The 24,449-nt window shown below is 41.2% G+C and overlaps 1 protein-coding gene across 1 annotated transcript in view; it reads right to left on the reverse strand.

The window, feature by feature from the left end:
• Positions 1–8,794: 8,794 nt before the first annotated feature.
• The window catches only part of slc6a17 (solute carrier family 6 member 17), a 40,165-nt gene continuing 24,510 nt past the window's right edge, over positions 8,795–24,449 (reverse strand). Inside the window, exons 7-12 of the mRNA XM_054780632.1 lie at positions 23,602–23,843; positions 23,318–23,510; positions 19,374–19,566; positions 19,138–19,297; positions 18,117–18,279; positions 8,795–14,753 (exon numbers count right to left, since the gene is read on the reverse strand). Coding sequence (XP_054636607.1) covers positions 14,391–14,753; positions 18,117–18,279; positions 19,138–19,297; positions 19,374–19,566; positions 23,318–23,510; positions 23,602–23,843 — 1,314 coding nt within the window. The 3' untranslated portion in view covers positions 8,795–14,390. The remainder of the gene's footprint in view (positions 14,754–18,116; positions 18,280–19,137; positions 19,298–19,373; positions 19,567–23,317; positions 23,511–23,601; positions 23,844–24,449) is intronic.

The raw sequence follows: 24,449 nt of genomic DNA on the forward strand, positions 1-24,449 counted from the left end.
TTTTTGATGACATGATTATTGATGACATGAGCACATTAAATAACAAGTTCACTAGTAAAAGTGATTCTTACAACACTTATTTCTTGTTAAGTAAATAGGATTACTACAACAGAGATAATTTAAAAGTGTTTTTGTGGTCTTGCTCATACTTAAAAACCTCAGATGGATCTTATGACCTCTGCATTCTCCACCTCCCCCTCTTTCTGATGCTTTTAAGTGTCTTCCTGTTTACCACTCTCAAACCTCACACATACAGAAAGCATTTAATGCCCATAAGTGAATGTGTCTGCATCCATTTCGTGGGAATAACAAAGCAGTGCAACTGCAATTGTGTTATATTTAGCTATCTTACAAGATGGATTATTTCCAATTTGTGGATGTTACCTGCTTACCTGCCTGTTTTAACATCATGATGTCACTAATGACACCATTATTTCATCAAGCGGGAGTATAATAACTGGCTACTTTCACAATCTAATCTGGGTTCCAGTACAAGAGCTCTACATAAATGCCAACTCTAAAAACAATAATATATATATTTTTGAAAGAATTATCACTGTAACTGAGCATTATCATGTATAGAAGGTCAGACCTTTTGAAACAGTTCTTGTATATTGTATAATGGCAAAATCCATTACAAACTTGGTGTCAGAAGTGGGATCCATTGGGACCAGGGACTATCGCCACTAAGACGTACATTGGGTCTGTCTCGTGAATAAAAGCAACAAAAGACATTTTCTCAGAATTTTTTTTTTTGTCTCACATTATAATTTCCACTACATGCTTGGTGCCAGAAGTGAGATCACTTGGCTGATAAGATCAGGACACTGAAGCAACTGTTGACTGATCATCCTGGTTTTCCAGCAAAGATGGACAGACCTGTAGAGCTATGTGTTGTCTAATAATAAAAAAAAAAAAAAACTTTCTAAGATCTTTTTTCTCATCTAATATCATCGCTTACGTTCTTTCTATGACAATCTTAATGTCAGAAGTGGCTCATTAGACCAGAATGAGACGGAGTGGTGGCTGATCATCCTGACTTCCTGGCAAGAAGGATCCCAGACCATCTCCACTGAGATTGATGGGATTCATGGGTTTATCTTCACTAATTAAGACCATACCATTTCCAAATATGATTTTATTATTTTATTCCTCTTCTAATATACTGTAGATTCGTCTCACCCCTAAAATACATGTCCACTACAGAGCCATTACCTTTGTTGGCATTAAACACGGACGCTTCCTGTGTAAACATCCAATTGTGCCTAAAAATAAGGCTGTGCTTCTGTCCACCTTCCTTTTGTGTCAAATCCTGCCCTTCCCACTTGCTGTGCAGTTCCTCTGTCTTCCTGAGGTTGGAGTGTTTATTGCTGCCTGTCACTGCTTTGCCTCCAGCTGAAGGTAATACCTCCATATTGACTTGTGGGGATAGATTTTTCACGTCTGCTCATCTGCAGCCTTCAGTCAAAGAAACGGCTATCATCCAGCATCTACTGTAGCTGACATTGGCTGCTTGGAGTCATTGAAGTGAACTCACTTGTGGAGGCAAATCTATGCAGGTGCCAGCCTTCACTTATAGACATACTCATAGAGAGACAGGCTTCTGTAGTGATTATTTTAACTTGTAGAATTCAGCCTTTTGTGGGAGCCTGCTTATAAACCTTATAAGGGATATTTAAAGGGATAGTTTGGATTTTTTGACATGAAGTTGTTTGACATCCCCATCAGCAGTGTAGTGCATGTGCATGTGCATTGACCCCCCACTTTGTCCCGTGAGCGGAGTTCTGGTCGGATTTCGGTGATGAGGAACGTAGTTCCGATTAGTTGCTGGTGTCACTGAAGTAAAGAGTTTGGCATCTCAAAACAACAAAAAAATGTTGCTAACAAAAAAATCCGACCTCTCAGTCGATCAGGGTTATTTCCTCTCCGTTCGTATCACAACGCGCCTGTTCATTATTGTGTGTGTGTGTTCCACAGTGTTTACATGCACGGATGGAGACTGTAGGCTCCATGTGTTCAATTTCTGTTGTCGTTCTACATATTTTTTGATACAGTGCCTGAGTATTGTGAGGCAGGCCTTTGCTCAAACATTCAAGCAGAAGGAGTTAGCTTGCTCACCTGTAAGCTTGTTCACGGCAATGAGTATGCCAAAAAGTCAAAAACCCAGAAGGCGTTCAACCGTGGAAAAGCGTGCCAAAGTGACAGTAACTAAATCCACATTTCTGTGCTAGATATATTCTACCAGTCTTAGGATAATATGTGTTTTCATGTCAAATTTCAATATTAGCACACAAACTAAACAGTATGCTAATCCTGTAATACAAATAAAGGTCGTGGTAAATAAATGTTGCGACATACATACTGACATACTTGACATATGCAACAAAAAAGTGTCTTAGTTTTTTTGATACATTGTCCAAAAAAAAAAGCAAGAAATGGAGCACTAAGGACATAATAGCTCTGTGTCTTAGAATTATTTAATTCAGTGATCCCCAACCCCCGGGCCGTGGCCCGGTACCGGGCCGCACAGAAAGAAAAACTAATTTCCATTATTTCATATTTTTTTTTGTTTTATTTTGAAAAGTGGCCAGATTCTCTGTTACATCCGTCTCACTTGACGCATGTCCATTGTGCGTGTGCTAACTTTATCTCATGCCGCACAGATAGACTACTACTGTATTTTTACCATTTTTCTTTCACCTCATATTTGGTGTCAAATGCTGATACTATGTGGGAATGCATAAAGGTAAGTTTTGATGACTTATTGAGTGCTAATGTGCACATTTGTCTCAAGTTAATTCATGCTAGCACACTGTCTTTTAGCACACACGTCAAACAGCGATGTAATAATCTCTCTGGAAAAACTTGGCTTGAACTTGAACTGGTGGATGGTGGGTCGGCATTCATTTTGTGCTTTTAATTTGATGTTATTCATGTCTTAGTTTTACACAATACATAATAAATAAGATAAATTAGATCGCTATAATGTACGAATACTATACGCCCGTGTGTAATGGTGTTTATGATAAATGACAAATGATATCCATCAGTGTCATGTTTTAGGTCAATAATCGCGTGATGTTTTCATGCAATGCTGGATAAATCTTTATTCGCTTCCATTGCATGTTTATTTCTGACATATGATTACACTTCACCACTTAAAATGTGCGTTGCCTTTTCGCCATGTCTCCAGAAGGTGCGGTGCGCACATTCTCACGTCAAGTTGTGTTTTTATACCATCCTTGGGGTGGAAAACGGCATACAACTTTTCGGCCCCATTTTGTGCGTAAACAAGCTTTATAAGTAAGGCCCCTGGTCTTCTAAGACCTTATGGTGAGTGTTGAAGACGTTTGTTGCAAGGACTACGATGGAGACGACTTTGAGGACCTGTTGTGTGTTCAACACGCACACTTGCCACTGACTGCTGAATACTGCCAAAAAAGATGCTGTTACCATTAATACTTCTTACAATTAATGTGCCTTCTGGTGCTGCATGGTTTACTTTCTGTCAACTCATCGAAAGCGAGGGAAAAGTATACGGCTGCAGTTATGTCCTTCACTAGTGTTTCCTCCACTTGATTTGGTGATGACGATGATGATCAGTTCTTCCAGAAGAAGACTTTAAATTAATAAATTGGCTTTGTTGGCAGGATCCTGTTAAATTAAAGGGTTAAATACATTTTGTAATTTTTGTTTAAAATGTGTATATTTTACTAAAATCCAGAACAGCAGTTGTGGAGTTAGGACCCAAATTTTCAGGTGTTTTTTTTTTTAGCCTTTTGGTAGTTTTCCTCAGTCCACATGGAGGAGGAAATGTAGATGCAGATAATGAGCAACTCTGTCAGGAGTGTACTGTTTCTTTGGACCACAGTGAAGGTGCTCCTGGCCCTCTGCTTCGTTTTTTAATGCACTGTCCCCTGCACCCACTGTAACGGTGCAGTTGCTGGTTGTACCTCGGAAACGTAGGCGCCCTGTTTTTTTAGGTTGAGGCATGTATGCGTGGTCAATAGCTGACTGCTGCTGACCGGGCTCTTTTTATCTTTGATCATTTGGACGGAGAGGCCAAACAGGAGATAAAGTTCTGGCCCACCGCTGATCGTGGAGACCCTGTTAAAATGCTCTCTTTTCTAAAGGAGCTCTATGGTTGTCATCACTCTTGCATTACCTTGCAGCAAGATTTCTTTGCCTGGTGACAGATGGAGGACTAGAGCCTTCAGGAGTTTTCACTAGCATTAATGTCCTTGATGGCACAGGTTAGACAGCAAGCACCAGATGGTGTGCCTAATTCAAGATCAATTCACAGAGCATGTTCTTGATTGTGCCTTGTGAACTTAAACAACTTCTTCGCAGGCAACCAACAATCACCTTGATGGAACCCCGTCCTGAAGCGATGAGGGGAAAGCACGAAGGCCTACCAGCGGTGCTAGAGGCCGTAGTTATTCTTTCCCTTCGGACACTGTAGTGTGCAAGGTTGTGTTCAGTCTAACCTTCAGGCTGAGTGATTGGCTCCTACTTTAAGTGATCTTTTGGACGTGCTGAAGCAACATCAGGAGCAGCTGAATAAACTAACTCAGACCGGCCTCACTACAGGCCCCTCATCCCCAAGAGAATAATTCACAGCTGTATCCGCTCATTTGTTGGAGGTGTCAAAAACCAGGACACTCTGCTAGGAATTTTACTGGTACCAGGGTTTACAACCAACATTGACCAAATAGGCTAGATGCAACTTCAGGCCCGCTCAATTGCTCCAATTTGCAGTTGGAAAACTAGAAACCACTGAACTGCTGAGCTACAGTTCAGGTGGGGAGCCCTTAGGCTCACAGCTAAGTACCTCTTGTGGACTGGTTGAGTAATGTCCAAATGGAGATGTTGTAATTGGGAGAGTTACTGTCCCATGTTTGGTGGATACTGGTTCCATGGTTTCTACCATTACGGAGAGTCTGTTCATGGAGCAGTTTGCACAGTGGGGTCAGGTTCGTCTTCACTCCCGCAATTGTCCTCAGCTTAGGACAGCAAATGAATTGTCAATCCCCTATATCGGCTCCCAAGAACTTGATGTTGAGTTGTGTGGCAAGGTCATTCCAAGCTGTAGGATTCTTGTGGTGAGGGACACCGTTGGTGCTGTTTCTTCTGGCCCTGGTATTTTGGGGATGAATATCATACGGTGATGCTACACTGAGCTTTTCAATGTGCTTGGCTATTCTCTCTTTTAGGCTCCTGCAGTTAGGGGCACCTCAACCTGTGATGGTTGACAGAAATGCCACCAGCCCAACACGGCCTATTGTACCCCCTTCAGTCTTTTCGAGTTTAACCGTCTGCCTTTCGATCTGTGGAACGCCCCGAGCAACTTTCAGTGCCTGATGCAGAGGATGTTTGTTGACCAGCAAGGTCAGTCACTCTTGTTTTACCTTGAAGACATCATCATTTTCTTATCCTCTGTTGAACAGCATCTTCAGCGCTTGGAAATGGTGCTCGGTCGGCTTACAAGGGAGGGCCTGAAGGCGCGGTTCAAAAAAGTGCTCATTCTTCCAGCACAAGGAGGGGCCATATCATTTCCAACCAAGGGATGGCCACCGATCCCAAATAGATCGAGGCTGTGGCCCAAAGGAACCGTCCTCAGAATGCCTCTGAGCTGTGCTCAGTCTTGGGCTTTGCCAGCTACTACTGTTTTGGGGTTTGCTAAGTTGGCGGGTCCCTTGCATTGGCTGGCGGCTGAGCTGGCAGGTAGCAAGTCCAGGAAAGGCTCTTTGAATCTGGCAAAGATCCAGAGCCGGGGTCACAAACCCGTCGATCGTGAGCTACTAGTCGATCTTTGGGACTTTGCCGGTCGATCGCAAAAATAAAAAATAAAAAAGTTTTATGACATCAGTGTCTTTCCTTTCTGGAGAATGATCAACAATGACCCTGATGAAGATCTACAAAAGTAGGGGTGCCCAAAGTGTGGCCCAGGAGCCATCTGCGGACCATAGCTAATTTGTCATTGCATAACTGCAGAAAAAACAGCAAAAATTGGAAAAATAGAGCAAAAGGCACAATGAGAAAAAGCTGAAATGTTGACGCCAACAAATATCTATCACTTTTTAATTTACTTTTAATTTACTTTAGGAAATCAATAAATAAATATGTATAATTGAAATATATATATATATATATATATATATATATATATATATATATATATATTGGGGGTGGATCTTGCGCTGGTTCATGGTTGAGACCAGATCTTGGGCTCTCAATTTGTACATGTTTTTGTCTTCATGCTTCACTGACAATGTTTTTCCATCAAGCGTTGAGATCTCAAACTTTGTTTGGCGGTCTGTAAAGTCACCATAAATGAGTGTGAGAATTTTGCCATTCGCTGGTAGGTGTACATGTATTGTAAGTACCTGGAAAGGCGGGAAGTATGATCACTGCCCATGCATGCAAGTGAGCACTACAACAGGCATGGACATGTTGCATGTTACATGTTCGATGCCGCTATGCTGGAGCTTATCCCAGCTGACTTCGGGCTACAGGCGACCTGTCCAGGGTCACCAGCCAATCGCAGGGCACATATAGACAAACAACCATTCACACTCACATTCATACTTATGGACAATTTAGAGTCACCAATTAAACTAACATGCATGTTTTTGGAATGTGGAAACCCACGCACGGGCAGAACATGCAAACTCCACTTCAGAAATGCCCAACGGAGATTCGAACCCAGGTCTTCCCAATCTCCTGACTGTGACTGTGTGGCCAACATGCTAACCACTAGACCACTAGACCGACATGTTGCATTATCATTGGGTGAAAATAATTAATCTTGTGTCTTGTGATTAATAAATGAATTAATCTGACCGAACGGAAGTTTCTGGGCATTAAATCAGAGTGTGTATTATTCTACACAGCAACATGTGGCTCCTTCACTGTGGATGCTGTTCAACCTCAGCTGGGTTTGCTGGGAGATGACTGGTCAAACAGTAATGAGCTGTCCTGGCTGTCAGGTCAAGCGACTGAACGGGCCATCTGCTCTGCGCCACATGTGTAGGCTGATAGCAGCTGAAAAAGCCATGTGAGAATATGACTGATGGCTCTCTGCCCCCACAATGCCTCTGCCAGGAAAATGAAGCTCAAAATATGAAAAATGTCCGCAGTTCTTTTCTTGGATCAGGTGGCCGAGCAGTGGGAAAATGGGAAGTCGCCTCTTGGCTGTGTGTGCTGCTTTTAGATAAACACGATAAAACGGGATCCTGCAGGCGTACAGGTGGGATTCACATCAACCCTTATTGCATTTACACTCCGCATGTGCTGTGTCACATCCGGTTGATCTATTTGTGTAGGTTATGTGTTGCACTGTGGTGGGAAAATGTATTTACAGGATACACAGAGGTTGGTCTTTGTGACAAATAGCTTGACATTTACATACACAACCCGGAGCTCCCAAGTGTATGTTGTCCAATATCAATTAAAGCAACTTCACCCTGTAGACTTCCAGATGGCCTGTAAGAATAGAGCATTTGATTAAGTCCACTGCTCAATAGAAGTGAGACCGGAGTTGCACTTACAACACCAGAAGCCACGTATTCTGTAATGGGACAAGGTTAAGTACAGTGTTGTGTGAGTGCTGAAGTTGTGCAAATATGCACCCTACACGACCCTGCATGATGAAAATCTGGGCCGAGCAGCAGGCGATGGATCTTGCAACTCAAAGGCCAGATGATGTGCCTCTCCTGTCGACAGGCCATAATAAGTCAACGTTGCGGTGTATGTACAGTATGAGTGCAACAGAGTTTATAACATGGCAAAGGGCCCACTTTGTGTCAGTGCTGGAATATTAGTTGGTTGGATAAGCACACAGAGCACTGCACAAACAGCAACGCACTGCTTTTAACAGGCTGAACTGAATGAGACCACATCAAGTGGGAGTCTCCATTAGTGACCCAATCACAAACAGTAACAAGGCATTTGGTAAGTTTTGGAGGAATACTAACAAAAAGCCTGTCTAGAGACATTAGAGAAGATGGAAACACTGATTATTTATTACTCAACATATTTAAGCATAAATGAGCTTCAATTATTTGATGCTATTGCATGAGCCTCCCCAAACTTCTCGTCACTGAGTATGAGACAGTATTGCTGGACCAGCTAGATCATATCTTATGTTGTGTAATGATGTAAAGTTACTGTATGTGTTTATGTTTTGTTAGTTTTGGACAAATTGTGTTTACAGTTCAATACTGGAGTTTACGCTTGTGCAAATGTATTCAAAATTTGAAAACATATTTCCTAGCTTGTGTTTTAAAAAATGCTATCATCACCATCCTTCGTGTCCAAATTTTGTGATGATGATTTGCTTCTGTTGTCTATCTGTACCCTGCGATTGGCTGGCGACCAGTCCAGGGTGTACCCCGCCTGTCGCCCAAAGTCAGCTGGGATAGGCTCCAGCATGCCCCCGTGACCGAAATGAGGAAGAAGCGGTATAGAAAATGGATGGATAGATGGATTTGCTTCTGTAGAAACTGCTTTCAAAGCCAGTGGACTTCAGGGTGGGCGCACCAGCTTGATAAAAACGAAGGAAAAAGCCCAAAATAAAATGAAAGTTGGTGAATATAGTACACGGGCTATGCTTGAACAGCTTCATTTCAAATTCTGATTTGGATTTTAGGCTCAGAAAAATCTGGGCATGGGTGTGTTCATTTAGCACCTCCCGTCTCCAGATGTTTTGCTCTCATACACTGTTACATAATGTATCGCAAACATATAGCCACATACCAAGACACACTCCATCACAAAAGAGACACACAGCATAGACCTTTTAGTCAAAGTGATCATTTTATTTCTCCTTGTTTGCTAAGTCTTGTTATGTGTGCAACCAAATAAAAAAAAGAGAAAATAAAAACTTTCTATCTCATAGCTTCTTTATGTTGCCAGTCTGCTGTTGCCAGGAAGAAACACACAAAGGAGATTACATAAGTGGTCCCATGAACAGCATGTAGCGGCACACAACAGTGAGAGCGGAAAAACTACAGTTTAACACCAAAACCTACATTTACGTTACACACTTTTACTTTACACACACATACACGCACACACACACACACACACACATATCCACACAATATGCACCACACATTCGCAGCCATGTTGACTTTTGAGTACCAACAACAACTCACTAAAAGACAGCGACAGTAAAATCACCTACTGTACAAAAATCAAAAAAATATTTCAAAATATACAATTATTATTATTTACAGCTCAAGTATACAACTGCTCACTTTCACTATAGATACTTATTGTGAATTTATCAGAATGTACATCGATATTTACAGTTTAAATACAATAAATATTATAACTGTAGTTTGGTCACATATATATATATATATATACTATTTGCACCATTAAATAAATATCACTCTATTTTTGATTTATTTATTATTTATAATTGAAGCTAGAAAGTGGTACATATTTAACACAAACAACATACAATGGACAAGACAAACAGAGCCTGGAGTTGGAAAGAAATACAAAACATTGACAAATGTACTGAGACACTACTTTCAGTCATTCATTCAGGTGTTGGGTGTCCCAATATTTTTGTCTATATTGTGTATCATGCGACAATGTCTTACTTACTGGGGGCTTTAAGAGGATGTAGTACATTAAATTAATACAACTTTGTGCAGAAAATGGGGTAATTGTTGTTAATACGAAAAGCACTTTTAATTGTGCAGATATGATACCGTCACAGTTAGTGATCCCGTTAGTGATACCATGCCTGTGCCAGTGCTTCCATTCTGTGTGCCTCCTTGGTGAAGATGAACAGTTGACATGATCTATAAGTTTCTTCACCTAATTCACTGCCTCAAAGTATTTTTAGCTCGCCAGTTCCTGAAGCTCATTGCTCACACGGAGACATGTGGCTCCTTTGTGCTCACTGTACTGTGCTTCTTTGCTTCTTCAAATGTGCTTTTATCTCTGACAGCTCCTCTTCTTTTGCAGGCGAAGGGTATACCTTTACCTGGGAGCTTCAGCATAATTTGTATCGAATGCCAAAAATGTCACAACCCAGTGATTCTTATAAAAGATGAGGTTACAGTACATTCTGCTGGTTGCATATCTTACAAAGGGGGAAGAACCTGATGTGTTCCAATGTTAATACAGAAATCAGGGCTTTGTTGTTTCCTTTTCAGGCAGTCATCCTCTTATAGCGTTGCTTTGTCTGCTTCCAACAATGTACAATGCAGTCTGATAAAAATGCTATTACTGACAGAACTATGCAAGAACAACAAAGAAGACAATGCATTTTATAAGACAAGGATTTTGATAGATTACATTATGCATTGGAAAGATCACAATCATCACACTTTGCCTTCTACTGTATCCTCAAATGGTGGCCTCGACTCTAACAGATGCCATGCCTCATCTTTTGAATAACTCTATTAACTTTACTATTACACATTCTTTATTCTTTCTTTCTCCATCAGAAAGTGGTAATGTGGTACATGTTAAAAATAGGGAGTGAACAAACTATCAGTCATTGCTGAGACGCAGAGAAGGAGCAGGATTAAATCAAACGTGCTTCTTCCTACTCCTTTTTGGACATGTCGAATTGCACAAGTGTTAAACATGTGTTGTACTTTAATGTATCACTGATTATCATGTCCGAAATAAAATAAACTACAACCACAACAAGAGTTTTTCAACAAGTGGCAGCCGTGTAGCAAGCAAGCAAAGTAGACATACAGTACAACAGTACAGCTCACATATTAATCAATATCATTATTTTACCGAAAAAAAGATACATTCTTTGCGGATTGCCTTCTACTTTAGAAAGCTCATACTACCTTTTAGTTTAGGTGAAGTGGGTTAGATTTAGTGTGAGGCAGTTAAAGGTGCTATCCCTCCTTGGCTGCAAATTACACGTCTTTCTAGGGGTGCTCCGACCTGGCTTTTATGCTGACGATTACGATATAGATTATCCATGAGTAGGGTTGGGCATAGTTTGATTTCAATTCCAATTCCTCGTTTCGATTACAGTTCCTAAAGATTCTCATTCCGATTCCGATTCTTTTCAGAGGTAGGGTCATAAAAGGGTCATAAAATCTCTGTGATTTTGTTTAAATTATATGAACTTTTTATGAATTACTTCACTATGAATTTCTCACAGGGCTGTTTTGAACCAGTATATAAATACCAAACTCTTGTGCTTGAACATTTACATTTGCATAGGAGTACATGTTCACAAATGAGTTTTAATTTTGAAAACCTCATGAAAAAACAAACATATCCTGTTTATGTGTTGGAGAGTGTCTTATGATGCAGAATAGACTAAGTGTAACTTAACCATGTTACTGAGTTCCTACTAACCTGTTTGCAGAATATCAAACAAGTGAATGGAGTAACACTTAACATGGGGTCTGGTCAACTTCCTGGCTAAAGCTAACATTAATATCACGTCGTTTGTCTGTGAAAAAGTACACAGCCTTATGTTAGCTGGATATTTGGATACCGTATTTGCAGTATAAAGTATAATTTGTTTGCTGCTTCAATATTGGCATAACATCAACGTAATTTATTGTTACCTGACTGGTTAGAAGAAGTCCGGTGCACTCTGTACACCGTTAAGCTGGAGGGGATTAATTCTGTAAGTGGTGCATCCTCTTTTGTATGATATGATGGCGTTGCAAATGTTGTACAGCGTCGACCATTCATTTTTTTGTAGAATTTCAGCCAAACTTTACAGTGCCATTGCACACTGTCCTTGGTTGAAATGCATGATCACAAAAGCTTCATGACACATCTTTGTTGGTGTTCACCGGCTTCTTCGCTGGTGTTATGCGGCCATTTTTGCCACTCGGCGGGCTGGTCAGTCACCGAATGTAGGGCCCAAAATTTTTTTTAAAATGAACGATTACGAGAAAATCGAAATGTTAGTCCCAGTTCCCATCGATGCCCAAGCATTTCCATGAATGAAATCAGCTGATACCGATACCAATGACATGGATTAACTGTAAATGTTTCAATTTATTTATGATGAGTGCTATTGGCCAGGAGAGTCATATGGGGGGGGGTAAGGTTAGGACAATTACGTAATTATTAAACAATAAAAATGGGGGCCAAACGTAATGATTTTTTCATGGCGCCCAGAATTCCTGGCTGCACCAAGACATTAGAGCAGGAAACTGCACACAGGGATCTCTACAGGCAGCAATCGTGCAAGCCGTTTTTTGTGATTGAAAGACATTGATCAGCATATGCCAATCACGTACCTTTTCCACGGAAATCAGCCGATACTGATAGGTGGCCGATTGATCGGAGCATCCCTACATAAATATACAAACACCACCACCGGCTAGCATATGTTACCAGTAGTGGTTTCAGAGAACAGATTGTACATAAAAACTTCTATATTCTTCACAATTACATGTTAAATGGAATTAGATTTGTCTTTCGAATGGTGTTAAAGGCTGTCTCTCACTCACGGCTTGTGCACAGGCACATTACCGTCGTGTTCGTGCACACACAGTCTCAGACAAGCTATCGACAATTAGCAGTCACGACTGAGCAACAAGAGCGCTGGATATAGTAGTAGTACAGGATACAGAAGTGCCCCCACTGCAGTACCTCACCATGACAGATAGCACCTTTAACATGTAATAACAAGAAAGAGGTGATGGACACTCGGCCACTATTTGAGGAAATACAGGAAGTTAAGTCACAATATGTGTTTTGTATCTTTTATGGACGTTTTTTGCTTTCCACTTAAATTATTTGATAAAGCGTTCTTACTGTTTTATACTAAAATGTAAAGTTTTTGTGTTTAATATTATTAATAATCAGTACATTTCTAATTGCGTAGCAGCAACAGGTCGCATAGTGGCTACCGTCAGTGCCATCAGTGTTTATGAATAATGAGTTAGTTTTCAATTTTATTTCGTAAAGCTCTCTGAACACTTTTAAACCTTTTTTTTTTAGAAGTGCATCGCAGTAACTTCATTTCCCACAAAGCTGCGCTCAAAGTGTGTGCTTGACAAACAACTCCAGGGTGTTGACCTAATTAAAGTGCTCAAGTGGCTGGGACAAAACATAGATCCAAACTCCATATAGTTGAAGTATATAATGAAGAACCGAATAACACAAAAACATAAGGCAAATAGACTGGCTGAGATGTTCCAAAGGCACCAAACACTGAGAGTGACCCCGTGTATGCTTCACATTACACCCGATCAGTCTCAAGCACTGGTTTTATTTCAAGGAGGGGCTACAGGAAGGGGGGCATTGTCTTCTTTGCTGGCTAGCAGAGACCCCTAGTGGTTTCAACTGTGTATTACCAGTTCAGAACGTTTATATCACAATACAAATTTAACACTAATTAACCAGAAAATCTACACACCGGAAAATACACTGGAGAATTTAGTCACACGCGTACACACATCAAAATATTGTTCAAAGTATGTGTTCAAAGTATTCAAAATGTAGGAATGTTCTAGAATGAAACTAAATAGCAGTGCAAGAGGAGTGATATAGATTAACAGTAAACCGTCTTGTCTATTGCTGAGCAAAGAGCTGTGCAGTTGCAGCCGACACAAGCCAAGGTGTCCACTCTCCCCCTCATCCTCCTCATCATCATCACAAGAGGGTCTGTCTCTATGCCGTGTTGCCACGGCTTCCCCTGGGTAACGCGCAGCTCTATTTTTACACAGCTAGGGTCACCAGAGCCTCTCATTCAGCGGTGACACACACAAGCACAAGCACAAGCACAAACACAAACACACACACGTTTGTGCATCTAACTGACAACACTCACACCTCCGAGTCTCAGTAACGACAAGAGTGAAGCTGATCAAACAAAAGCCTCTGCGCTTAATGGGCAAGCTTGATTAAATGATTGATTCAAATGGAAAAACCTCATTTAGGCCAACAGAGAACACAGGCATAGTGTTGTTTGTCAAAGAAAAACTTAATGGAAGAAGAAAAGTGCTGCTCTGTTTTAAGGCTCAGAGACGCTCTAGCTAGCTGCATCTGTCCCACAATAACATAAAGTAGAATGTGCCTGTTTAACACCACCACTGTCAAGTTTTAGGTGCTATTGTGACAACAAAAAATCACAGATACTTCAGAAATGCCAATTACTAATCATTGCAATGTACAGTAAGCTTGTGGGTAAGATTGTGCTGTTTACATTCACAAACAACCTCCTAATTGTGGGATTATTATTCAAAACCTAAAACCTTTGTGAATTGGACACACCTGAAGCTTGGCAAAGCTCTCAGTGGACTTCTCTGAGCTGCTGCTGAATTCCTCTTGAAAGGTGAAGGTGAAGTGAAGAGAAAAAGAAAATAGAAACATTGGTTAATTTCTCTTCCTTCCTCTGTCGCAACGCAGACAAAAATGCAAATGCTGCATCATAGCTCAGACTCGGGCGAGCCGATGTTCTGGTATCCCGTCTTGGTGCTGGTGCCATAGTTGGTGTTGGTCATCTCCTGGGTACCCCCGGGCCCCAGGTAGGCACGGTGAGGAGGCATCGGAGAAGGAGCCTCGCTGGGGTTCTTGCTGAGGATGAAGCGCTGTTCGTCCTGCTCCTCCAGGTTGGACATATCCTTCATCATGCCTTTACGGTAGGAGACAGACAGCTTGTTGGAGCCGTCGGACACCAAGTTGAAGTGGCGGGCAATGAAAACGAGAGGTAAGGGCAACATGGCCACCACGATGAGGGAGTAGGCCATGCCTAAAGCCCAGGGTGGGTAGCTGTGGAAACGCTCTGAGCCCTAACAATGGAACAGTAATGACAGAATAAACAGAGGGGGAGAAAATAAGCACAAGACAACAACATATAGAAGCAAGAAGTTGCATTCAGGCACTTTCTGAGGACAGTCATTTGCAGCATGCTACAGCTCTGGTAACTTACAATATTTATGCAAATACACATAGCTTTAAAACTCGAATGCAACTTGGTAGACTGCAGACTTAAAGGGAAATGCACTTTTAAAAAATGTTGGCCTTCATCCACAATCTGTGCGTTCAAGACAGCCGCCTTGTGCTAGCAGTTTCTCACTAACGATTTCTCACTAACCTTTTTAGCCTACAAAGCCTTAAAAGAACATCCAAAAACTGTCAACAATGCTCCATTTACATACCATGACCTGCATATTAACCAAGCTATAGCGACATTGTTATTGTAGGAGCTAACACAGAGGAACTACTTTTCTGGCGTAGTGACACAGCACCTCACTCTAACGCCTCTGGCCACCAGCAATAGTCAAGGCTGTTGGGGAAGATACAGCCATCCCATCAGTTAGTATCCCAGTGAGATCGGACATTGTAAGTGACTGTTTTGTTATATCCTTATTTTATCAATGAAATGTTTAGCATTACTGCTACATAATAACACACTTATGCTACGGGCTCTGTCAAATCAATGCGCCCAGGAAAGATGTTCAATGCTTAAAATGACCAAAATAAGGCAAAATGCTATAAGTATTACATGTTACCATGAATGTGCCTGTTACTACATGGTCACAACATTTATATAAAACCTTGTTGGAGGTTTTTTTTGGGGGGGGGGGGGGGGGGGGGGGGTTGGGTTAGAGGGTTTTATAGGGGGAATAGGTGAATCCCCATTACATGCATTATTAGCTGCCTCGTGCAAGCAGTTTTTCAATATCTACAACACACAGAAAAGGGAAAGAAGTGTGTTCAGATCTCACATAAGGACTGTGGATGATGGGCAAAATTCCAAAAAAAGTGCAATTTTCCTTTAAGAGTGTAGACAGCCAAGTGTGTCCTGTAGATGGCAGCAGTGTCTGCTGTCCACCTTGGATCAATTATGACCAACAAAAACACAACGGATCCACTATCTTGATTTGTACTAACAATGTAAACATTTCTTCCACATCCCTCCTCAAAGTTTTGTGGACATTGGTGGTGTAGTTTTCAGTCAAATTTGATGAAAAATGATTTATATAGCACCAATTCACAACAAAAATTATTTCAAGGCACGTTAACGTGGCTCCCTGTGGAAAGGTCTTAAAGTGCTCATGACACCAAAAAAAAAAACAACCTTGAAAACCTGTATTAGATGTGTGCTCGAATGTTGAAATATTTACTATTTTTCATAATTTCCGTCACTTCTTCCATGTTTGAAGGATGCGAAGCATAGTGACGTCAGATCTGGACAGTCCCGGCAGCTGTTACCACAACCTTAACTGACCAAACAAGAGCTTTACATAGCTCCAACTCTGAAGGTATACAAATGGCTTGATTCTTATTGTTCAGTACTACCAGTGTAATATTTACTGCTAGTGAGTTGTCAATGCAACAGTCTGCATATACTGTATCATATCAAGATTCAAAATCATGTTCTCATGATTGCATACTCTGTTTGACCTGTCTACTGTATGTTGTTTTTATCCTTTGTTTTTTATCTGTGTCATGTGCAGTGCCCTTGGGTTTTTAGAAAGGCGCTTATAAATTATATGTATGTATGTATTATTATTATTATATAGTGTGTAATTCACTATTTGATGCAAGACAACGTGACAAATGCGCTAAAGGCCATCTTCTACAGTCTCACTGTAATTTTAATTGTAAAATTCCAAAAAGATTTTAACATTTATGAAAGACGAATACAGTACATTAACTTTTAAATCTGCCAACAAGAAAATGAAGTTGAAATGGAATCATGATGTAGAAAAATAATTTGTGTTTGAGTTTCTGTCATCACAAAAAAAAATATTTTTTTTTTGTAATTCTCCCTGCAGACTAAGTGAAATGTCAGTGAACACAGTGATGCTCACCCTCTTCACTTGGACAGGGAAGGGTAAAGTTATGGGGAGGCAGGGCTGCTGCGCATTTGTTGTAAATCTGGTAAATGGGGAAGGGACAACTGATTTAATAATACATATTAAACATTTAACTCAGATGATCAAATGTTGGTTAAAAAGGAGTAAGATGTAGGCTAGCACAACATGCTAACACTCCACTAGCTTATTTCATTATGGAAATTAAGTTAACAGGTTAATTTCCACAATGAATATACTTGTGGCCATTTGTTATGTGCGTTATATTGTAGTTATCACAAAGCAATATCAATGTTATTATTGTGTTATTGTTTGCTTCATTTCACTCCTTTTTCATAGTTGTTTATTTATCTATGACGGCAGTATGTCGAAAATGTTTATTAAATGAGTACTTTCATTTTCTTATTGTTTTTTTCAAACGTTTTTGGTTTCATGAGCACTTTAAGCCACCACTACTTTTCTTGTTTTAATGACCTCCTGCGCTGCAGTCGTCTCTGCGACCTGACATTTCAGTGCTATTGTTATTTGCCGAGGGAAAGGCTTCTTGAGACGTCATCTGTAGTTCTGTGAAGAAGGTGTCGGACGTTTCGCTCCTCATCCGAAGAGCTTCGTCAGCGAACTAATAAGTGCTGGTAGCTTAGGCCTTAAATACAGTAAGAGTGGGCGGAATTGGTGTGCCAACACCCTCCTCCTATTGGTTCCTTACACTAAGCCTGGGCGGAGTAGTGGTCTAATCCTCTCCTGCCATTAGCACCTCCGATAAAAGGGAAGTGTCGCTCCCTGAGTTGGGTATGAACGACTCTGATACTGGCTCGTTAGCATCTATTGTTCTGGCTCGGCCCTGGCTCCACCTCATTTGCAAGACTAAGAGCTGTGGGTTTTGGTCTCAGTATGGCAGGAGAGGATTAGACCACTACTCCGCCCAGGCTTAGTGTAAGGAACCAATAGGAGGAGGGTGTTGGCACATCAATTCCGCCCACTCTTACTGTATTTAAGGCCTAAGCTACCAGCACTTATTAGTTCGCTGACAAAGCTCTTCGGATGAGGAGCGAAACGTCCGACACCTTCTTCACAAAAGTACAGATGACGTCTCAAGAAGCCTTTCCCTCGATGGACAACTCCTGTACGAATGAGAGCCTACACAGACGTATTGTTATTTGCGTTAATTTTTGTGCTGAGTTGTCTGTGTTTTTTTTTTATTATATTAAACTGCTGTCATGTATTGTCTTAGGAATGAGAATTTCAACTATGCAGCCACATAGAACATCATTCACTGAAAAGATTTGGTACTTTCAAAGAAACACACAAACAGGAGGACAGAGAGCCACAGACCTCGGCTTCAACCCAGGCATTATATCCCGCAGGGCTGACGGCCATCTCGATGACGGTAGCCATGATAAGTACCACCAGCACGGCCGGTGACACATACAGCCACATGTAGTAATAGAAAGAGTACGGCCTGAAACCAAGCATGTCCTCCAGGTCCTGCATGAACCTGTGAGGATATAATGAAGATATTTCCCATATGGGCCATCATAGTGTTTTATGCATCAAAACAAACAGACATGGATAATGGAAGAGTTTAACACATGTCTTTAACATCAATAAAGCCCCGGTCACAACAGTGTGTGTTTTTAGTCCATAAGTTTTTTAGGGAGGCCACAGCCGCCACGTTTTTCTGAAAAGGTGGGGAGGGAGTGGCAAGAGCAGAGAGGGAGTACGTCAGCGCACGTCACTCGCACGACTGCGCAAGGTGTACGTGCGTGGCCTGCACGCCACGCCTGGCCGTGAGCGGTTAGGGTTAACCCTTTCATCTTCCACGGCCCGTTTCTGTTGGGTCTCTCTGTCCGTATTCGCTGCTTTTTGAGCTGCAGATGCGGCTGACCCATTCTTCTGTGTCTTCAGCATCTTGGAGACGAAATGTTACTCAGAGCCGGTTCAAGGCATACACATATGGGGGGGCAGTCAGAAATCTGAAGGGGGCATTATGCATACACATAATGTGCCAGAACACTTTTTTTTATAACACTGTTTTCTTCACAGCGTGGGTTGTTAGCTGTGTGTCCAGCTCTCAACCCGGAGAAGCGGATTGCACTTTGTCAGGCCTCCACTCTGGGACCTAGCCAACTTGGGTGTCCCACCTGAAGACTCAACCCTTGTTACATGCAGTCTGTGCGAAAGCTCCTCCTGCACTAAAAGTGGTAGGTCGTGTCTGCGTCCCAAATCCGTACTGAGGCAGTATTCACCACGTACGGATCCCCAAATTTTGCCCACGTTTTTGCAAGTAGACAGCATGCACTTGCAAGTACGGCGGGTTGAGACCGGGGCTTTAGTGATTGTTTAATTGAGATACCGTTTAGTGCCGTATATCCAGGCCACAGAGATGTTCTCCAGGATGACCACCACAGTGAGTGGCAAACCAGCCGAGTAGTCGTCAAACATGGTGACAAAGTAGTTCCCTGAGCGCTGCACAAACAGCAGACCCAGCAGGAAGGCGATGACACAGCAAACCACTGAGGGACACAAACATGTAGTCAGAACTTTTGTGGACTTCAAGTTCAGTGAGAAATTCAAAGTGTGTGAGCTCACCGCATAGCACCTCTTTGCGGACCTTGAAGGCATCAAGTATCGGCGTGGTGATGCCCGTCATGGTTCCGATCATGCTTCCCAGGCCCAAGTTAATCAGCATGAAGAAGAACATGACAGACCAGAAAGGGCTGGCAGGGAAGTGCGTCATTGCTTCTGTGAAAGCAATGAACGCCAGGCCGGTGCCCTGAACTGCCTGGATGGTAGAGAGATGAGGAGATGATGAAAGAGATACCGTAGATCACAAGCAGTTTTTGATTCTGAATGACGTATTATTATCATCAACGACAGTCATCCATAGCATGTTCAATTTTTTTTTGCGCCCCCTATGGGTTATGCTCAAAATGCTTTGGGAGACATGCTACCATCAGCGGCGCCACCAGGAATTCTAGGCTCCATGAAAAAACACCCTGTGAGTCAGGGGCCCTTGGAATTGTCCTAACCTTCCCCCCGTATACGGCGCCCCGGGGTACCATACATGTACTAATACAGATGTAAAATGTGAAAAATAAAACATGACAGTGGATATAGCGCGTTTTTCGGTGAACATTGAAAATGTATGCCACAATTTTGCCTCGGTTTGTGTGCATTCTTCGGTTACCGTACAATATGGCGCGCATGTTGTCATGTTGTTAATACACTACATGAGTCCAACTGTGTTCTTGTTTGTTTAGTTTTTTTTTTAAATCATTTTTATCATTCCTTCTTTGTTAGCATCCTATTAGCTAGCTAAACAAAATGGCAACCTGAACTGGAAGTCAGCCATCTATCATTCATCAGTGTCACATTCCATGTGGAATGCTCTTATTCTGCTGCGCTGTGTAACTTCCTTTGCCTGCAAACTTCCGGGAGTTGGTCACAGGGCGGAGCCACGAGCAGCTGTTCTATTTGACAATTAGTCTAGCACTATTTAGTCTCTGCTCTCCTGCTTATGTGTGTTGGAGTATGTTTTCCTGCCTGCTTGCTTTTATCAGTCTTTGCTACTCACCTGCAGACATGTTGTTTCTGTTTATGCTACTCGGTAAGCGATATTCCTGTGTTAGTGTTACCGTCATTTGTTGTTTCATTTTTTCCTACTTGTGCACATCCCGGCAGCGCTTTTTTTTGTACTTTGAATTTTGTTTGTTTGTTTGTTTTTATAGTTTTACAATTCTAATTTTAGATGCCTAAAACAATTCTATGCATATAAATGATGAATGAAACAGATAAATGAACATTTAAGGTTACTTTTACCTTCAATAAAGACGTGGCTGTTCCCAAAGACACGACAACCACCACCTTCCTATTTTCAGTGACGTCAAGAATCATGTCTTCAATGAAGGTAAATACTGTAAAGTTGTATGACATCCCCATCAGCATTATAGTCCAATAACAGCGACATACCCCCCACTTGGTTTCTTAAGTCCAGTTCTGGTCAGATTTCCGTGATGAAGAACGTAGTTCCACTTAGTTGCTGGGGACAATTCAGTAAAGAGTTTGGCTTCTCAAAACAATATGCGTTCAAAGGATGAATACATTTGCATCACAAAAATGCCTTCTCAAAAAAATCAGACCTCACAAAATGCTTGGCGTTATTTCCTGTATTTGTCTCCTGCCGGGTATTCCTGCGCACTGTCGCCTGTGTGTTAATGTGTATGTGACAAAGATGCTCGCATCTGCTTCCGCGACGGAGCGCCATGGCCATCTTCTTTACATATGTGTTCCACAGCGGAATAAGATGTGAGTGCCTTCGTCACATACAGTACACATGAACGCACAAGCGACAGAGCGCAGGGATATGGCGGGAGACAGATATAACGTTTTGTGAGATTTGAATTTTTGAGAAGACATTTTTGTGATGCATTTTGATCATATTGTTTTTAGAAGCCAAACTCTTTACTTAACTGTCCCCAGCAACTAAGCGGAACTATGTTCTTCATCACAGAAATCTGACCAGAACTGGACTTAGAACTGGACCAAGTGGTGGTAAGTCGTTGTTATTGGACTACAATGCTGATGGGGATGTCATAGAACTTCATGTCAAAAAATCCGAACTATCCACTTAATTTTTCCCTTTCAATCATTATTCCAATGTTTTTTTATGCATTTAGAATAGTTTTCCGCATGTCAAACTATAATTGTAAAACTATAAAAACATGTTTTATGTTTTGTGGCTTTCTGGAACATAATTAATTGGATTTACATGATTTCTTATGGGAAAATTGTATTTGGTGAGCGTTCATTTCGGTTAGAATTTTCTGTAACAAATTAATGACTCTAACCAAGGTTCCACTGTGTATAAATATAATCTAATGTAATCTAATCAGAATCAGCTTTTTCGGCCATTTGTGAATTTGACTCCGGTCAAAATCGCTCTCTGTTGCAAGGTACAACAATAGTACATACGATTACATATAAAGAGAAGAAGGAGAATACTACAATACATATTTGACTCTGAATTGCTGTATGTTTGCAAGTTTTATCCCCGACAACACCCACAGTGTCGATGAGACGTTTTTCACCGTCAAAGGCACCTGTGGTTGCACCCAAAAGGCAGAGGAGGATGCTAACCATCACACGAAAAGTTGGACTTCAGGACATGCTGAAGGAAGGTAGAGGTTGCGGCTGTAGGGCGCCATTACGGAGGAGGACAAGGAGGAGGAAAATGCGACGACAGGCGCAATATGTTTTAAAAAGGATAAAAAAAACGCTACAGTACAGTGGAACGGCGCCAGGATAAAGAGGCATGGTAAATGGAGTAAAATTCAAACAAAGACTTGAACTTTGAGAGTGTTGAATGAGAAAAATGTGAGAAAATGTTCATGCCTGTCTGAGAAACGTGTATAAAGTGTATGGTGACAGCCTTAAAACATATATAATAATTTATAATTTATATTTAATAAATAATTTATAATAATTATTCTTAAAAAATAAAGTTGGCTACTTCGCCAATATCACTTATTGCGGCCTATTTTGGGAACCTATCCCCGGCAATAAACGAGGGAACACTGTATTGCAATATACTCATAAAATTTCTACTATGTTGCACTCTTTGCCTTCCCCTCACCTCCACCCACGGAGACAAAGAGACTGTATGACTGACAAAAGGGCTCACTCTCTTCATCTCGTTGCTCATTGCTAAGTGGCCATTAGTAATGTAATTGCATGTGATGTGATGTCAGTCATGTCATGTGGCTGTATGTGTAGCTTAGTACAGTGCTTCCCAACCTTTTTACAGTGGCGTACCCCTTCAGACATTTGACATGAAGCCGTGTACCCCCTAATCCTGCACACTTAAAAAACATACACCTTTTTTTATCATAATTAACTTAAAATACTGAACATAATTTATTGGTTAATTCATTTATAGTAATTCCGAGTCACAAATGTGTATGTTGCATGGTTACATTTTGATAAACACGAGCACTGATAAATAGATAAGTAATCTTTTATCTATCTATTTTTTATTCCAGTCTGATGTTGCCATCCTTCCCTTCGAATGGCTTAAATTTGAGCATAATGGTTTAAATTAAATTAGTATTAATTTAATTTGTTAATTTCAAATGTTTTTGGCCAAAGATGCCGATGTTTTTGCCCATGGGTGTATAAATCCGGCTGATCGGGTTGTAACGGTCATGGCCAAAAACATTGGCTTCTTTGGCAAATAACATATAATAATAGAAAAAAATATTACATTGTTAAACTTTTTTTTGTAATAATAAAAATATTTTTGTCCATGACTGTAAGTGATGTTTTCCATTACTACATGAGCTTATTTGGGGGTATGTAGATCTGTTTGGAAGTCTTAGTGAAGGTAGCTCGTTCAACTTCAAAATACAGAAATTGGGACGGTTAGTGGGAGACATGCCTGGTTGTGTTCAATTACAGAGTTTAAAAAAAACCTAATTTTTACTCTCAGAGATTGTGCAAGTGAATAAATACTTGACAAATGAGGAGATGTCACTTACCTTGTTGAGTTCATCCTCCAGTACACATGGGTCCAGGCCCAGCTGGGCAAAGTTTTCCTCCTTCACCGTCTTAATGACGCCGTACATCTCTGCGTAGTCCTTTGTGGTCAGGTGAGAGAAGTTAATGTGAGGAGGAATGAGCTCTTTGCTCAGCACGCTGGTATTCAGATACATTAGGATCTTCTCGGCATTCCTGCATATGGAGAAGCAGGGAGATTAGTAAGAGTTTTACTAAAAACAGGAGCTTATGATCAAATTGTTGACATTAGCTGTCACATACTCACTCAACAACACACTTCTCGTTCATGATGTTTGCTTTGAAGCCCAGGACAGCAAATACAACTAAAGTGGCCAAGATGGAGGTCACAAAGTTGATGATGGAGACCAGGGCGGCATCAAAGTGGCAGTTGTTGTCTCGCTTGTTGTAACTGGAAAAGGCGATGACTCCGCCAAAGCCCAGACCCAGCGCAAAGAACACCTGGGTGGCTGCCTCTCTCCACACCTGTGGCTCCAACATCTTTTCCAGCTTAGGATAAAAAGCAGTGGTAATACATTCTTGTTACTTAACACCATTTTATTTGACATGATCTTTTCACACCTACTTCAATGTACCAAGTAGGGGTGTAACGATTCATCTACTACATTGATGTATTGATTTATATTCCTATGATCAACTATATTGATCTGTGTTTGGCAAGTTGCCATTCCGGACAACATACTGTATAACAGTCTAACATCGTTTAAAAGGTAATCAATCGATTGCATCCATACTAAGAAATAAAGCATTGGATTTAAGCACGACAGGCTTTACATGTATATGTGTGTGTTTTTTTAATGATAAAGACGTTAAACGTTACTCAATTCAGTGTGCCTGTCTGTGATGTCATCACCACACGCCAGCAGACAACAAAACGTAGCATGGCAGATGGCAGAGGACAAGTCGGCGAGCGAAAAATAATTAAGCCACCATAGCGGTCCAGTGTGTGGAAACACTTTGGCTTTTGCAAAGAAGGAGATGTTCTAAATAAGTCGCTTACTGTTTGTAGGATATGTAAAGGTCAAGTAAAATACCACAGCAACACGTCAAATCTCCCCAACCACCTGCTCGGGCGCCATGGGATTTTACACAACG

The sequence above is a fragment of the Dunckerocampus dactyliophorus genome, chromosome 1 (genome assembly GCF_027744805.1).
Source record: "Dunckerocampus dactyliophorus isolate RoL2022-P2 chromosome 1, RoL_Ddac_1.1, whole genome shotgun sequence".
NCBI lineage: Eukaryota > Metazoa > Chordata > Actinopteri > Syngnathiformes > Syngnathidae > Dunckerocampus > Dunckerocampus dactyliophorus.